At 36.0% G+C, this 18,421-nt stretch overlaps 1 protein-coding gene across 7 annotated transcripts in view; it reads left to right on the top strand.

Annotated features, from left to right (window-relative positions):
* Positions 1-18,421, top strand: part of LOC131072078 (conserved oligomeric Golgi complex subunit 3) — a 194,962-nt gene that overhangs the window by 76,699 nt on the left and 99,842 nt on the right. For all 7 annotated transcript variants that reach the window (XM_058008104.2, XM_058008105.2, XM_058008106.2 and 4 more), the window contains 5 exons: positions 1,763-1,851; positions 2,097-2,316; positions 7,143-7,226; positions 11,752-11,868; positions 11,979-12,011. In XM_058008104.2, the coding sequence (XP_057864087.2) occupies positions 1,763-1,851; positions 2,097-2,316; positions 7,143-7,226; positions 11,752-11,868; positions 11,979-12,011 (543 nt within the window). The remainder of the gene's footprint in view (positions 1-1,762; positions 1,852-2,096; positions 2,317-7,142; positions 7,227-11,751; positions 11,869-11,978; positions 12,012-18,421) is intronic.

Raw genomic sequence — 18,421 nt, 5'->3', positions numbered from 1 at the left:
GCGTTTTCTCCTTGATTAATTAAACAACATCGATTCTTTGAAATCCATATGCATTTGCATTTGTATTATGGTATCAGAGCAAAAAGAAAAAAAAATGTTTTTTCTAAAAATTTTCGAACGAAATTTTTCATCACTGAAAAAACAAATCTAGGGCTTGTGATTTTTTCAGAATTCGAAATTCAAATTTTTTTTCGAAAGGGTTTTTTTTTAGGAAGTTTTTTCTTCTGTTCTTTTTTGTGTTTTCTGTGGCGGATTTCTTTTTAACCAGACCTTCGTCCCGCAACGCCATTAATCCTCTGCGTGTGACACGATTTTTTCCACCTGCAAATTTTTTTTCTGCCATTTTTGGATGGAAATCCGCATTTTCGATTAGGATTTTTACCCTTCAGATCAAGTCAATTTTTTTTTTCCGATTGCACATTCTTGGTGGGTTTTTCGAGAGCTCAATTGGGTTGTTTTCAAAATTTTGTGGGTGCGTCGTTTTCCGTGCTAGCGGATTTCAATTCTGATTTCAGATTCTTTTTGGGTTTTTCGCAAGGATTTATGGGTTGTCTTTGGATTTTTTTGGGTCAGCCGTAAATTTTTCTTGAAATCTGTGCCAGCCATACTTCATTTGTTTTTTGAAGTTTGTACCTGTACCTGCCTCTATTTTCTGCATTGGAATTTGTGCTTGGACTTGTCTCAGTGCATTGAACCTCGTACCTCAGGGTTTGTGCACTTAGCATCTTCTTAGTACCTCATTTTTCGTGCCTTGAAAAGCGTGAAGATGGCTTATGGGCATTGATGTTTGTTTCGGTTTTTAATATTTTTTTACTTGAAAATTTTTTGATGGGTTTTAATTCTTTTTTCTCTTAAAAAAGTCTGGGTTTTTAAATATTTTTTGTCCCTATAAAAAAAATCATGGGAGGGTTTATGATTTTTTCCTCAAAAATTGTACTTTGCTGCAGTCTGTTTTTAGTCGCACCTGGAGTTGTTGTGCGAACATCTGCACTAGTCTCTTGTTTGCAGTCTATTTTTGGGCATCTTGCTCATCTGCAATAGTTTGGAGGGTTTGCCGATTTTTTCCTTAAAATCGTGACAACTATTCTTGGTGTGTCTCTAGTTACAGGGAGGAACAGTTCTCCAACATCAGGTTGGACGGTTGGTGTTGTTTTGGGTATCTCCAGAAGTTCTGCAGTTTCTGGGAGGGTTGGTGGCAGACTCATCTCAAGTGGCAGAGTTAGTGGCAGGCTCTTGTCTTCTGTTGCAGCGTGTTTTGAGAAGAAGGGGGCAACCTTCTCTGTTATTTCTCTTGGTAGTTAGAACGATGACCATTAAGGGAGGGTATTAGAATAATATCTTTCTCTTTGTGTTATTAATGGTCATTTATGTTGTTTCTAATTTCGCCTCTAGTTAATGATTGTTTCTTTTAGAAACATCATTTTTGTAACTCTATTTAAAGGAGCTTTGTCTCCTTGATTAATTGAACAACATCGATTCTTTGAAATCCATATGCTTTTGCATCTATATTAATGTTCAACACTCTCCAAATTAAAGATGAATGCATGATAAAATTGACAAAATTTAAGATTATTGATAAATCTGAAACTGAAAGAGAAGTTAAAGATATAATACAATCCTTTGCAAGTTCAGTTGCTTTTTTGGAGTTTAACTAATGCGTGAAATAAATTAAATTCAGTGCAGAACAATTTTTCCAAACTGTCGATTGTTTATATCATGCTTCCTTTGTTAATGTATTTTTTATTTTTTCAAAATATTTCAGGTTTGCCAACTTGAGCATCAACTTTTCGATCATTTTTTCCCTTCATCTTCTGCAGAGACATCAAGTCTGGCTCCCTTGATGGATCCGTTGTAAGTTTACTAAGTTATATTTATTTTTTAGCTTCTGAATGAAGTCAACCCTATAATTTCTTCTTCTATTTCATTCATTTGGTAAGAAATGTGTATGCTGCTATTAATTTATTAAACATTAGTATTATATAGAATTCTGAAAAATGTAGCATCATGTCAGTTCAATGTACAAGTGCTGTTTTGTTCCAAGGTTTGTTAGAAAATATAAAATCTTATTTTGCCTTTTCTACTATGATTTTTTGCAGGTGCACATTGTTGTATGATACATTACGCCCAAAGTTAATTCATGAAGCAGACCTGGATTTGCTTTGTGAGCTTGTTGACATTCTTAAATCAGAAGTTCTAGAAGAGCAACTAGTAAGGCGAGGAGAATCTGTAGCTGGTTTGAGGCCCACAGTGTTGCGAATTTTGGCAGATGTGCATGAGAGATTGACATTTCGTGCCCAAACTCATGTGCGCGATGAGGTATTTTAATACTGTACAAAATGCTTACCACATTTATGGTTTTGCAAAAGGCCAATATCATCTCCTATAATTAATTTTGATTATGTCATTTCATTCAAGATTTTGATGTTGGGGTGCACTGCTTGAGTGTTGGCTTTAGTGCTTGTTCCAATTCTGTTGGTTAATAACATATTCTTAATTATGTGTGAAATACTATGAGGATTTGTCATTTGAGTAATAGTTGTAAAACGATATGAGGGTGTGATTACCAGCTCCATGGGAATACATTAGGAAGAAATAAAGTGAAAGAATATTAATGTTGATTAATTAACATAGTAGGTTAATGGGATCCTAAAGTAAATTACTGTAGGAAAGTATTAGTCAAGGGAAAACAAAACCAAGGAGTTCAAAATGTTAATATAAACAAAACAACTTAAACATAACTAGATTGGGCAGACTCATAATGTGTAAATCCCAATCATAAAATCCAAGTATTAATATTGAAGTTAGTCCAAGGGAAGACCACTCACAAAACAAGGTGTTAATAAAGTCCAAATTGGAAACTGAGTTTCAAAAAATCTACATTGCCACCATAGTTACCAAATCTGCCCATATTTTGTTCTAATCCAGTTTGGTTTGGATGTTTTGGATCAACCAGCTTTGACTGATTTGGTCTGGATTTACAATTGCTATAAAACATTTGTTTATTTTGAAAAAAAAACTGGATTTCCAAATTTTTTAACCTGTAGAACATATCAAAGTTTCTAGCCTTGTAACTATGACTTCCATACATCTATAATAAAGTTTGAAGCAGAAACAATCACCAACAACCATCCTTTTAGCCACAATTGTTACCAAATCTGGTGCTGATAAAGTCCTCACAAAACAAGGTGTTGATAGATTCCAGGTTGGAAACTGAGTTCTAAAACCTGCATTTCCACCTCAGTTACCAAATCTGGCCATATTTTGTTCAAATCCAGTTTGGTTTGGATGGTTTCGATTAGCCAGATTCGTCTGATTTGGTCTGGATTTTCAATTGCTATAATACATTCGTTCATTTTGAAAAAAAATCTGGATCTCCAAAATTTTTAACCTCTAGAACATATCAAATTTTTAAGCCTCATAACTATGACTGCCATACATTTATAATAAAGCTTGAAGCAGAAGAACAATCAGCAACAAACATCCTTTTAGCCAACATCTATTTCCTTAGGGTAAACCTTTTTCAGAGTATGCAGAGGTGACAAAATTTGGCTTAAGGGTATTTTCTTATAGTGGCGGATCCTTTCTCTATGGTTTTAGTGTAACTTGGGTTATTGTAATTGCATTCATTGTGGATGTGACAGTTGCAGCAGCACACTTTGGTGGTTGTGGGTTATGTTATAATCTCAGTGAGCACCCCTTATTGCTGAGGTTAAGACTCAGACAATGTTAAGAAATGGGTGCAACTGTTTGAGAAGTGAGTATCACCAACACAAAATCAAAACATTTTTGGCCACTACAGCATCTGACATGTCCATAGGAGAAAGACTAGAGATGAGTAGGCTATGTTGGGAAATCCTAGGAGGAAGAATGTTGACGGATGATTCTGATAACCTTTCCTAACATCCAACATCAACAAACCTCTGAAGGTAGGAAGAAAATTGGTAATACTTGTTAGAATATGGAAAACCCTTTTGCCGAGCATGCAAAGTTGATGGAATTGGGCTTTCTGTTTGTAGGCAGGAAATGTATATTCTCACATTGATGGATCCTCCCTCTGTGGTTTGAGTCTTTCATGGGTTATATTGTGATTGCATTCATTGTAAATGCAACTGTTGTGATAGCACACATTGGGGGTGGTGAGCTATGGTGTGAGCTCAATGAGCCCCCTTGTGGGTGAGGACCAACTTGGATGATGCTAAGATATGACTGCAAGTGTTTGAGTAGTGAGCATCGCCAACTTAAAATCAAAATAGTTATGCCCACTGTGGATTCTGACAATTCCCTCAGTAGAAAAACTGGGGATTAGAAGTTTAGGTTGCACAATACTAGGAGGAAGAAAGGTGCTGCTTAGAACTTGTCCAACCATCCAAGGCTGCCAAACCTCCAGAGTTGGGTAGAAAATTAGTAATATGTGCTTGTCCATATGACTTGGGATTTATGTAAGGTTATTAAATTGTACGTTCAACATCTGGACTGTTTGAAAGGATGTATGTAACTGGAGAGAGGTGTCCCATGTAAAGCCCTATACTATAAATGCCATCCTTTCAAAGGAAAAAGGGCCAAGCATTTCTGATCAATATAGTTGAAGTTGGCTAGATAGCTTTCTAAAACTCTATCCAGACATTGAATCCTAGTAGACATGTCACCTCAAAGTAAAGTGCTCTTTGTACTTAACCAGAATAGAGAACAAAGCTAGAGTATCATAGCACTGCAAAAACTGTGGTGGTTTATTTCAATTAATTACTTGGGAAATAAATCCTTTGTTAGCCATCTAAGATGGTAGAGATTGTTCAGCATATGATGGTGCTATGAACAATTTGTAATAAATGCTTGACATAGAAACATATCTTTGGGTTCATAAGTTGTGGGGAAGAGGTCCTAGTGACTTTAACATATAAGTGATAATGAGGATGTAGATCCAAGATTGGACTGCAGGAGCTGATTGAATCCAGCAGATGCAGTGACGGGGAATAATTCAAGACATTCTCTGCTTACCATGACTCCAATTGCCGAGCTTGTTACTTAATGCAACTATGCATTTCTTGTTGTCACATTTTGATTTGGTTTTGGTTCTTAGATTTGAGTTTATACCTTTGTAGTTTGTATGCATTGTTCATGAGTTAAGGGAATAAATATCATATAATAATTATTAGATAGATTATTGGATCAATACTTTGTTAATTTATGATTGCAAATTCAGCATGTTGTATTTACTTTTCAAATTGTTAGCTACTTTTAGTCTTTTTAAGTTGTTTTGTAATTTATATTTGTATTTTTAAATTCATCTATTAATATTATATGCTATTCTAATAGCCATCCCCATAATCTGGAATTTTTTTCACTGCTCCCAAAATCCATCCCCTCATCCCTGAAGCTCAGAGAAATGCTGGTTATTCTTCATCATATAATGCTAGGTACTTTTAGTTTGTTTAAGTTATTTTGTAATTTTTTTGTGATCTCAAAATTCATCATTAATACTATATGTTATTTTAGTAGCCATCTCCAAAATCTGGGAAACATTTTGCTGTCCCTACACACCCTTTCATTGCTGAAACTCAGAAAAAGGTTTTTGTTCTTCATCAATTTGCTCATAGTTTGAAGACACAGACTTGGACTTGACTCGACAACCGAAAATTTTGACTCAGACTTAGGACTCAAGACAAACTTGACGAATAACTCGGCATAGACTCGACAAAGTGCATTTAGAGAACATAAAAGTTTAAGTTGACTATCAATTTGTCATAATTCAAACATCACATGTCATATGATCCTCAAACTCTCAAAATTTGAAATTTCATAGTTTCAAAGTTGAACAATACACTGTAATACAACAAAATTATAAATAATAAATGTATAACAGCATTATGACTCTTTGCATATGATGATATATCAAAATGAAAAAAAGCAACCAAATACAATCTACATCTTTGTGTTTCCCTTCCTAGTGTAACCTAATTTTTCAAGCCTTGAACTACAAGGCAAGTCAATATCAAAATGATGATAGATTGTTATTTCAGAAGTGTCTTTGTTTTCCTTCATTGTATTCAATTGTGCTGCTTCTGTTTGATAATTTGATCAACTTTTAATGCTTAAAAATTCTCTTCTGAAATCGTATTCTTGCTATGTTGATGCTTCATTGGGTGAAATGGGCGACTAAGAGCAAAAAATGACCAAAAAGAGTTGAAATTTCACTTAAAAAAGTGTGGCTATTATGTCCAAGCGCTAGACTAAAGTGTTTGAGCTCAAGACTCGAAAGTCTGAGAATGAGACTCAAAGATTCTTGGAGGAGGACTTGGCCAAGTACTCTCCAAGACTCGTCTAGACTCGGCGTGGGGGTCTGGTTGACTCGGCTCAGCCTACTTAGGGACTTGGGAGTTTGGAAAGTCTTGTAGAGTACTTGGTGTTGGTGTGAATAAGGTCTTGTACCTAGTGTTTGCACTAGTGCCTAGTAGGGGACTTATTCACATGACTTAAGTTTACTTGGTCTTAGGTGTCCTTCTAGAAGATCGATTAGTTATTACATGATTTTATCTTTTCTTTTGACAATTATGTTTTGTTACCTAGGCCATCACTTTAGTTGTCTCAATGCATTGGATTATGACACATGTCAACATTTTGTCTAATCCTACCTCTCATCTTGCCTTTATAAGCAAGGCCTCTCGTGTATATTTTCATGTCCATTCTTGCATTCATAATCAAGCAAGCTATTCTTGCCATTTTCTCTCTTGCCGAAGTTATTTGGGTCTCGCAAGGTTCTTGAGGGTGTTGAGGAGTCACCAATCAACTCCTACACTCAGAGAGTCTTCAAACTATGATTTTGCTTATATTTGTCATTTGAGACTGCTTTGCATTTTGTTTATCACTTTATAATGCACTAGCATCAAACTAACATGGATTATATAAATGATAAAAGCGGTTTTGATGTATCACCCATAAGCTAGAAAAATTCCTTGCAATGAAAATGAAAACTCTTTCCTGAAGTCGAAACGTGTTTCAGCCTTTTTTGTTGATTTTTAGCTAATTGTTAGAAGTAACGAGCAATCATTCAATGTGGATTTAGGTACACGATGGATATCCGTGCTGTGGTTCAGATGTTTGAGATTGTCACAGTTCTGAATTATTTAGTGTCTAATGAATTACAGATTGCAAATTATCTTCCTTCAGCAGAGGACCTTGATTACCCTGCAAAGCTTGAGCGTGCTGTTGAATCGACACCTGAGAATGAGGTAATGGAAATATAATTTGTTTCTAGTTCAGATGGTGTTCATTTTTTGTTATTGAATTTTGTTGTTTTTGAGTTTTACTTTTAATGTGAAGAGTTCTAATGTACTCCAAGTGCTGCCATAGAAGCATTAGAATTAATGTATTGATCTCATCATACATAAAATTCATGTGCATGAATTGTTATCACTTGTTTTGTTTTGTGATATCGTTGCGCAGATCTGCAATAACCTTAGTTAGGTTTCCTTATGTTTTGTCATTTTGTGTTTCTTACTCTTTATTAAGATTTTGACATTGTAAACAATTGCAAGCAGAATTTGTGACATCAGCTGTAACTGTGTTATGTGTTGCTTTGCTTTCTTGAAAGAAATTAGTTGCATAAGACTTTGTTACTTTTATAGTTCCAAAATATGGTGATTGAGTTTAAAATTGAATCTCATATTGCTTTTTTTTTTTGGAAAAGAGTACAATAACTAATATATTGAAATGAAATTCCCCCACTCTTGATTATGGGTTTGGTCTTAGCAGATCTTCAGTAGCTCAAGTGAAATGTCTCCATGCCAACTACCTGACTTGAAGCTAAAATTTATTGAGGCCATCAAAAGTAGCTCAGGGCTTGCTGATGGGGGTGGTGTCTTTCTAGACTCCCAATTTCAGCCTATTTGCCCTAGCTCAATATAGATGATGAGGATTTTCACCCAACCTATGACCCCTGCCAAAACAACCTTGACTACATCAGCCATGTTGGGAAAATTGGTGAACAATAATAGTGATATTATATGTATATAGTGTGCAAGTCTGATTTAACTCAATGACACCTACATATGATTAACATTAAAAATCTGAAATAGAACATGAATAAGCATTTAAAACAGCAATAAAAAATTAACAAGCATGCATGACATTGACTATACATGGAGAAACCATTTAGGAAAAAACTCCACCACCAAAAAGTATACTAAGTTAATAAATCAAGTAGAAACAATTAGATTAATACGACTCATAGAATCTTCTTTAGTCCAACAGAATTGTAGCAGTGTGAGAGTACCTGCAAATAACCATCCCTGCCCCATACCAAGCCTTCAATATATAGAATTAAGGAGGCTCTAGAAAACCACCATAAAATAATACTGTGATACCAAACATGGTTTGAAAAAACCTCGGCAAAAATTTTCACAACCTACTACATGAGAGTAGTCTCCAAACTAGAAAATTACTCCTTTTACATATTGAGGACACCATTAAACCATCTTTTCAATGTCAAGGTGCTCCATGGGTGTGCTTATTTGCAATGTCATTGTCTATCTCAAGAAAGATGCCCCATAACTTTGAATCTTTGATCTTGTCACCTTATTCAATGCCATTACAACAATCCCAAGGAATCTGTAGAACAATCATAAAATAATATCTCTCAACTCCTTATGGGCATCCAAGTCACCGATTCTAAGAAAGATGGGGGTTGCAATTTATATTGCATTATCCTAAAATTTTCCTTTTTGATATTATACATTGCAATGACGTAAATAGGAAACATAAAAATGAATTATGTATTGAATACAAGGACCATGACATCTTTGCCCCTTTTGTAAGCTAATCTGCAACATTATCCAAAGTGTCAACTTTGTGAATCATGGCTTTACCACTCTTCACCATCTCGAGAAAGTGATGCTGGACATCAATATTATTTGTATGAGCATGGTACATGAGATTCCTAGCCAAACATATAGCAGTTTGACTATCACATTTGATTTGACCATTGTGCAATCAAAACCAATTCGTAAACATAATTTTTGTAATTAATTTTCCTCTTTATAGGTATGTGTGACAATGATATGCTTTTGTTCCAAGGTGACTATGGGCTGCTTCTCACTCATCCGGCAAACAACACCTCAAAATTGAGAAAACACAAGCACTACTGAACACCTGACTATCCAAGTGACTTGGTCAATTTGCATCAACAAAACTTTGCATGTCCAATATCTTGCCTGCATCATTATAACCATTATAACATAAGCAATAATCAAAAAGTTCTTGCAAATATCTAAATACCCTATTAACACAAGTCCGATGCTCTTTGCTAGGGTTAGACATAAATGAACTTTGATCTCCCATTGCTTGGGCAATATCTAGTCTAGTACAAACCATTGTATACATTAGGGTACCAATAACACTAGTATAAGACAAATTATACTTGCTTTTGAAATTTTCATCTACCTTAGGACACACATCCAAAAAGATTAGTGCAAATAGGTAAAGGAATATTCATTGGATTACAATCATGCATAGCAGCTGTTGCAAAATAGTGTCAACATACTTACATTGACTGAGCCAAAGCTTTTTGTGAACTTGGTTGCTACTAATTTCCGTTCCCAGAATAAATTTTTTTAATTGTAAATCCTTCATGTAAAATGCACGAGAAAGCGTATGTAAGCTCCTTCATTATTGTCTCATTGTCAATGAACTTGTCATCAACATACAAAATAATAATTAGAATCTGATAATCAATATGTTTTATGCAAACACAATGACCTTTGTTTCTAACATAACCTAACATCAATGTGAAAGCATCAAACTTTTGATACCACATTCAAGGTGATTGTTTTAAACTATGCACTCGCCATTTTAAACTACAAACTGAATTTTCTTTCCCTTTTACCACAAATTCATCTAGTTGCTGCATGCAGATTTCCACTTAAAGACACCCATGCAAGGAAACAATTTTAATGCCCATTTGTTCTACTTCCAAATCATAGCCAACAATAATAGAAAGCAAGAATTCAATGGAATACAATTTAGCAATAGGAGGGAAAAATTTACCAAAAAATTAGTTCTCTTTGGGAGTAGCCCTTGGCCACCAGTCAAGCCTTGAATCTTTCTAACTTATCATATTTTCTGAATTTTTTTACAGATAACCCGCTTGCAACCAATTTTCAAGAAATATAAGTTGATATTATAAGGAATTACTAATGATATCAAGGCATGAAGAAGACTCTAAAGTTGATCACAAGGAAGAATCTAAAGAATAAAACAAGGAAGAATCTAAACAAAAGTATGAGGACTTAGGTACTTGTGAATGAATTTTACTTCCTTTGTCTATGTAAGAGCTGAATGAGCACTAGAAAGATTTGATGAGTCAAATGAAAAAGAAAAAGAAGCATTAAAGGTTTTTGTATATTGGCATAAGAGACAATGATCATAGAGGCACGACGTGGTGGATTAGAACAGTGACTACTGATTTACATTGAGTCAAAGAAGCAAACATGATCGATATGCATGGAATTAAGAGAGCAATGCTTATCGAGATACACATAATTGTTTACTGCTATATCTGATAAATCAAATATAGGAAATAATAATATACATGACAATGCATACTAGACACAGCAGTAAAATATATCTTTACTCACACATGAAATTATTATAGAGGAGAAGACAACAGATGGTCGGCCAAGGATTACCATTGACCCGACTATTCCATACTCCCTTCCTTGGCAGTACACAACATATTTAAAGGACTCAACAGTTGTTGAGAGGAACACAACTGTCAACCAACTGATATTGACTACCCGAGAGTGACAACCCACTTAATACAAACCATTAAAACATTGGCAGATAACAAATATTATCAAACATAACAATAGGCATTTTATGCCGGCGACATATTCAAGAAACAATAGGCATAGTAATACACAATGTTAGAGTAGCATCAATTATGGACTAGCATGAAATCAAACTAGCATAGAGGAAGCATGGCATCATCAAGGACCATCATCTATCAAGATCACATATAGATGGGTGGATGATTGGATGTGATGTCAAGTGTACAGAGATTTTTGTTAGTCATATTAATTGGCCTCTTATGTTTTGAGGATAAAATATGTTAATGGAGGTAGAATGTTAGGATATAAGCTGAGTGGAAGTTATACACTTAGCACCTTTGTTAAGAGAGTGCATTGGAATGTTGACTATTTTTCAGCATCAATGCTCACAAGACACAACACAGAAAAAGTCAAATCATATTACTAATAAGTATTCTTAATGAAAAATAATTGTTAGCATAAGAAGCTGTGCATAGATAAATTAGTGCTTTGCTTGCAAGAAAAGGAAAGATCATTCTCTCTTTAAGCCATACACTAGCATACAGTTTGTTTATTAGTTATTCATGAAACAACTAGAAATTAATATCTTGGAAATGATGAATGACTAATGAATGCATTTACTTAATATATTTATATGGCTAGGGATGGAAGTTTTCCAATAATCCCAAATTTCTATTGCATATTGTTTAATTAAAGTGTCGAAAACATGACAATAATTCATTGCTAAATTGCTAATGCACACACACACACACCCCACATCTCTACTTTCAGTGATTTGGCCTTATAAAAATTTCCTTGTTGCATGCTTGCAAATTGAAGGACATATTTAATTAATAGCCAGTAATATGTATTAAATCTGTGCAGTTGCAGAAAATCTCTTAACTGAATTGATGAATCCCATTTGATAATTTTTTGGATTTTCTTATCTCAGGTAGCCGATAACTTAGATGCTTTTGAAACTTTGTATGCTCCACTGGAGAAGACTTTATCATGTCTTTCTAAACTTTATCGATGTCTGGATCCCACAATATTCACAGGACTGGCTCAGGTTTGTGCTTCCTATCACAGAAACACATGTTACATGCTTGCTTTACAATTTTAGACAATTGTCAAATATGTGTTGGACTATCTTTAACTTTTTTTTTGTTGACTGATCAGGATTTTGTGGGAGTATGTTCAATGTCAATTCAGGTGGGATACATATCCATCTTGGGATCTACTGTTTTGTCTAATTTGCTTGAATTTTCACAAATCACAGGGCACTGGAAATGCCACTACTTAAAAATCAAATTGTAGCAAAGCCGCCTTATTCTCTTAAAAATGAAATGCATATGCTTTCTAATGTAGTTGGTCAACTTTTTTGAATGCTGTCAATATAGAAAATATTGATAGAAATGGTGAAAATTGGACCTATATGCACATCATAGGTTATTAATATGTCATGTCCCTTCCTTGATTGTTATATATATCCTAAATAAAATAATTATTATTATTATTTATATAATAACTATCAACAAATTATTAATTGAAATTTATTGATTTATTAAATCAAAAATTTAAACTATTCTATCTTAACCGACCACCACCCAACAATTATAATGCAATAAGGCAGCGGTCATTAAAGATATGATAAGGAAGAGAAGAAATAATCATTAATGATATTAATTAAGATTAACAAATGAGTGATCCGAATAAGGCAGTGCTTGATAGTAGCAACCAGCATTGAAATTAACATTATATGCTTGACTTATAATTTTTACGGCCAACTTCATTAGAATATTAAGATAGTAGCGATAATAGAGGTGGTAAAGACCAGTATATTTCCTTGAAGACTTTAGCAGATCTAGATTAATTTTTGACGCAAAATATATTGAGAGTTCGTTAATGGAAGTAAGTGGAAGTTGAAATAATTGTCAATTGTGATCCACTTTATGTTGAAAGAGCAGTCAACGGATATTTTGATGTTAATTCATGAATTTGTTTAGCATTAACAAATTGATATTATCAAAGGCAAATTCTTTTTTTTTTTTCGGTAAAAGGCCTAAGCCATATTTTATTAATAAATAAAATTACAATATCCGCTCAGTGCGGGCGCCGATAGGATAGAGCGGAGAGGAGAAAACCTCCGGCCTTGCCCAAGACCATAGGTCCAGTCAGTATCTAATATCATTTATTGAGTTACATATATTCCTTTACAATTTCTTCATTCTGGCCGTTCAAAAAGCCCTTCATAGGTAGTATCTATAATTTTCCATGAGTTAACTTGCCTTTACCAGACTTCGTTGTGTACTGTTGCCGCTTTTGCCATATTTTCTGCCTTCTGCTTTTCCTGCAAAACAGATTTTCAAGACAATCCTGCTGCAAACCACTTCATGAAGTGTTAGTGCAAAAGAAGAAGAACTAGTATTATCTCTGCATACTTTTTCTTTTTTATACTTTCCACTGTTGTTATTATAGCCTAGGCTTCTTTCATATTAAGTCAGCATCAGGATTTGTTGGCTATACTATGAAAGATTACCCAAGCTACAATAATAATAGTCAACAAGAGACTGATAATAACACAACCCATCTATCCTGTAGTTCATGATATTACCTTGATATTCTGGTCTTATAGATGTCTAAATGCAAATGCTGAATTAAACCAATATGTAAGAGTTACGAGAGTACTTCCTGTTATTGCATTTTGCAGATGAATGATTGCGGGTGTCCTCAGGTTGAGCCAACATAAGAGTACATGCCTGACTCAAAGAAAAATCCGGATTCTAACCTCACTTATTTTAGTATATATATATGTTTTGTAAATGCCATCAAGTAAGTATCTTACCCTTCACTATCTATGCTATAATAGAGTCATACATTTCTAAGCCATCCTAATATCAAAGTCCTTTCATAAACAATTCGATATGTGCCTTGTACTAACTGTAGATCCTACATCCCTGTATATTAGAGTAGTTATATTAGTATACTGCAAACAAAACTATATTATGAAAATTTGTTATTCATCCTTATCATCTACGACTTCCATGCAAGAGGCTTGTGTATCCTTAGCCTCCATATCACTAGGATTACCAGCTTGGAACGAGGTCCAACCCTACTCTACCATATAACTTACTCACCATTCACCTTTTGGCTCTTCTACCACACCAAGCCATTGTTTGAGGAATGCAATACTCCTTGTTATCTCTGATTGTCTTTGGCGGCATAGTTTTTGATCTTTGCTGCTGAGAATAGGCCTCTTAAACTCTATATTGAGTGCTTCTTCCTTGTCTATGGCTTCCGCAACTTTGGTGTAATTTTCCGGATAAGGTATTGTTGATGTGTCTTTTGTACACGACCAAACACAGAATAAAATACCTAAAGGTACCTTATCCTCTCTTGAACAAAGTTTCCCGACTACGGAAGATCTCTCCGAAGGATCAGTCGGAGTAACTCCAAGGTTCTGTTATGTAGGTTCTCTACTCGTGGATAAGCTCTTTGCGGTACAATGTGATTTTGCTAGAATCACAAGGGGACTTACATTCGATGACTTGAACGTCTGATTTGTTGGAATCACAAGTCCTATTTACTAACTGGAAGATAAAGAAATGGCAAAAGATACAAGGTTTAGGAAGTCTATTCTAAGACCTAGAATGCGAGAAGATGGATGAATGACTAGGTGGAGTCCTACTGGGTTGGGTCTCACCATCAGGTTGAACAATTCAACACCAACTCAGTGCGATCTTCTAAGGGATGTTTCAAATATGTCCAAATCGTACACCATTAGATACTGATCACCATTCAAGATAATGCGTGAACAACAAAGGTGTTATGACTCGGGATTAAGCTCATTCTATGCTAGTTGACCACGCAAGGTGCTCTTACAGTCAGCAAAAGGCTAGTGATTTGGAGTAGGTGGATTCCACGCGAGTGCATTCAATAACTTCTTTCATTCAATTTAATTATCTATCATCTAAAATGAAGATTCAACAAGAGACCATGCATATTGCAAAGAAACAACACACTACACCATAACTTCAATGAAAATGGAGTTTATTTACAATCAATGGCAACAATTTCTTGCCTTGTCCTCCTAATCTACTCAATTGCTATTCTATCAGCTGACTATTCACTATTTCTAACTATTCACCCACAAATGAGGAGCCATAGCTTTATATAGGGATCCCTTTACAAACATACGACTTTGATTGACTTAGAATCAATGGCTAGGATTACAAGATAGAAACCCTAATTAGGGTTTGTTACAACAAACTTCCTTAGCCAATTAGAAAATTACATTCCAAGGGTGAGGACCAATAGGAAGCAGGGGTAGGTACATCAAAGTTTGTGCTGCGTCCAGTAAATTAGGTACATTGAATCTGGTCATGCTGAGGTGGACCAATCCGACTGGAGGAATGATGACTGGGATGCCACCTTGTCTAGTACTTGCTCGTTCCTCTTTTAATATTCAATTTGATGATGCTGAAAAGTTAACTTTGATTAACTCTTCTGAAACTATGTGCTTCTTCAACGTACCCTTGCATTGACCTTGGTTGATTCTCCTCTGTCTTTAATGTGCTTGATGAACGGTGTGCCTTTCTTTGACTCCCATGTGTTTGATGAGGTTTCCTGACTGTCAAGTCGTCTTTCTCTGGAAGTACACCTCACCTTGAAGTGCTGGCAAAGCCTTTCTTTTTTATCTTGTGGTAGAATGAGGTCTCGAGGCTAACTTGAATTCCTTGAACACTCCTAGTCATCCAATGCCTCAAAGCATCTTGAGTCTTCCCCTTTTGCCTGTGGAGCGTCCTTGATGATGATGGACTGGAAGTGGTCGTCCATGCCCTGGCTTGGTCTTCTTCCATTTGCAAAATAAACCAAGGATGATTAAGGACACATAATAAATTCATTCAACATAGCATTTTCTACCTTAAAACATCAACAAGAGTTATCAAAATGAAGTTCGCTAGAGATCCTTCCCAAGGACAGGACCTATAAGGGATTTTGCCCTGGACCCTTTGGAAAGGTCAGGAGCAAAATTTGCATTCCAGGACAATTCTATCACTCCTTTACTGCAAAACTTCTCCCAAGGCAAGCATATGCTTAGTTTTCTCTTCTCCAAAGCCTAGGGATCCATGTCCTGACCTTGGTTATGGGCAAGTTAGGTGAAATCGAGAAATTCGCTCTGGACCCTTTGGAAGGGTCAGGAGCGAAATTCAAGCTTTAGACTTATTTCTTGACTTCCTTCGCTTCAGTTCACCTAACAAGGCAAGAATACCTCACTCCACCTTCAACCATGCCATAGGAATCAATGTTTTGGCTTCACTCAAGGAGAAAATGGTTGATTTGGAGAATTTCGCTCTGGACCCTTTGGAAGGGTCAGGAGTGAATTTCTCTCTTTGCTTGTTTTCCCTCACTCAACTCCATTTATTTCACTTTGTTATTACTTGATTCTCCATTTGAATCTTTTTCTCAACTTGACAACACTTACTTGGCCTCAAAAATGGCTAATAAGGAGAATTTCGCCAAAAACCATGGCCAGGGACAGGACCTATTTAGGATTTCGCCCTGGACCCTTCGGAAGGGTCAGGAGCAAAATCCTTGTCCTAGCCTAAAATCTTCATTTTTGATGGCCAAAACCCATTCCAAGACAATCCTAGGGGCATCTCCCAACTTCTCCCACCTTGGTCTAGGCTTAGCTTGGCATAAAAATGAAAGGAAAAGGTAGTTTTAAGGAATTTTGCTCTGGACCCTTTCGAAGGGTCAGGAGCGAAATTCATATTTTGAGCATATTCTTTGATTCCTCTCACTTCCATCCACCTTGAAAGGCAAGGTCACACCACTTCACACCCATCCAAGCCATAAAAACCAAGGAGTTGACTTGCTTTGAAGGGAAAATAGGTGATTTTAGGAATTTCGCTCTAGACCCTTTGGAAGGGTTAGGAGCGAAATTCATGATTTGGCTCAATTCCTTCAAATTTGATAATCACTAGCAAGTCAAAGTCACACCTAAGGACACTTCCAATCCTAATTCACCTTGAACCACCCTAGACTTGGCATAAATTGAGGGAAAAGAGTGGTTTTGTGAAATTTCGCTCTGGAGTCCTAGACCCTTTGGAAGGGTTAGGAGCGAATTTCTCATTCTAGACTTGACTCTTCATCTTTTCAATCCCAATCTTATTTGCAAGGTAAAATTCCATCACTCTTCACCCAAGGAACAAGGTTTGAAGCCCAAGCATGGAAGCAAATGAGGTTAATAAAGAATTTCGCTCTAGACCCTTTGGAAGTATCAGGAGTGAAATTCATGTTTTAGGCAAAATCTTCATCTTTCAAAGCGTCCAACTATCTCTCAAGGCAAGAACATACCCATCCACCCTCCAACATGCCAACGCCTAGCCAAAACAAGGAAGGAAATAAGAGCTATAAGGATTTTCGCTTTGGACCCTTTGGAAGGGTCAGGAGCGAAATCCTCTTTCTAGGTTGATTTTGCACTTCATTCATCCAATTATTCCTCAAACACAATCAATTCAACTTCCTTTCATCCTAATCAAGGCAATTCGCTATCAAACTAGCTCTAGACAAGGTCACTCTAGGGCCTAAGGCAAAAAGAAGGTCAAATGGAGGATTTCGCTCTAGACCCTTTGGAAGGGTCAGGAGCGAAATTCTCCTTCCAGGTTGATTTCCATCATTTCATCGCCTCAAACCTCCTCTCCAAGGTAAATATGCATCCAAGTCTTCCAAACCATGCCTTAGAAGTTCCAAACTTGGTCAAGTTAAAGAGCAAAATAGAGGAAATATGAATTTCGCTCTGGACCCTTTGGAAGGGTTCGGAGCGAAATTCTCGTTCTAGGCTCATTTTCACTTTTTTCCTCCCTTCTTTGGCTTGGATATAACTCATTAGGCTTCTCCTGATCATCCTCCAGTCCAAGTTAGCATTCACTTCAAGGCTTTGTGAAGAAAAAAGGGGCTCATATGAATTTCGCTTTGGACCCTTTTTAAGGGTCAGGAGCGAAATTCTTGTCTTGGTTAAAAATCCTTCACTCCTTCACATTCTATCACTTGGAAAGGCAAAGACACATCATTTCCCTTCCAATACGCCCAAGGAACAAGGTTGGTAGTCTAAGCAAGGAAGCAAATGAGGCTTATGAAGAATTTCGCTCTGGACCCTTTGGAAGGGTTAGGAGCAAAATTCCTATTTTAGGCTAAAATCCTTCACTCCTTCACTTTTAGTCACTCCCTAAGGCAAGAACATATCTATCTACCCCCACCATAACCAAGGAACAAGGCTTTCAGTGCAAACAAGGAGGAAAAAAGATGTCTTCTAAGAATTTCGCTATGGACTCTTTGGAAGGGTCAAGAGCGAAATTTCTTTTAGGCTCAAACCTTGACTTCATCTCTCACATTCTTCACTCCAAATAAGTGTTTAGCCCTCAATAATGCCTAGGAATGAGTTAGTTCTAAGTTTGGATCAAAGTAGAATGTCTTATGGAGAATTTCGCTCTGGACCCTTTGGAAGGGTTAGGAGCGAAATTGAAATTTGCTTTGGACCCTTTGGAAGGGTCAAGATCGAAATTTGACATTTTGGTCTCTCCGTCAGGATTCATATATGGAATATAACATTCTTTCTC

Source organism: Cryptomeria japonica, chromosome 3 (assembly GCF_030272615.1).
Source record: "Cryptomeria japonica chromosome 3, Sugi_1.0, whole genome shotgun sequence".
NCBI classification, from domain to species: Eukaryota; Viridiplantae; Streptophyta; class Pinopsida; order Cupressales; family Cupressaceae; genus Cryptomeria; species Cryptomeria japonica.
Note: the sequence above shows the minus strand (reverse complement) of the source record. Positions and strands in the feature narration are given on the sequence as shown.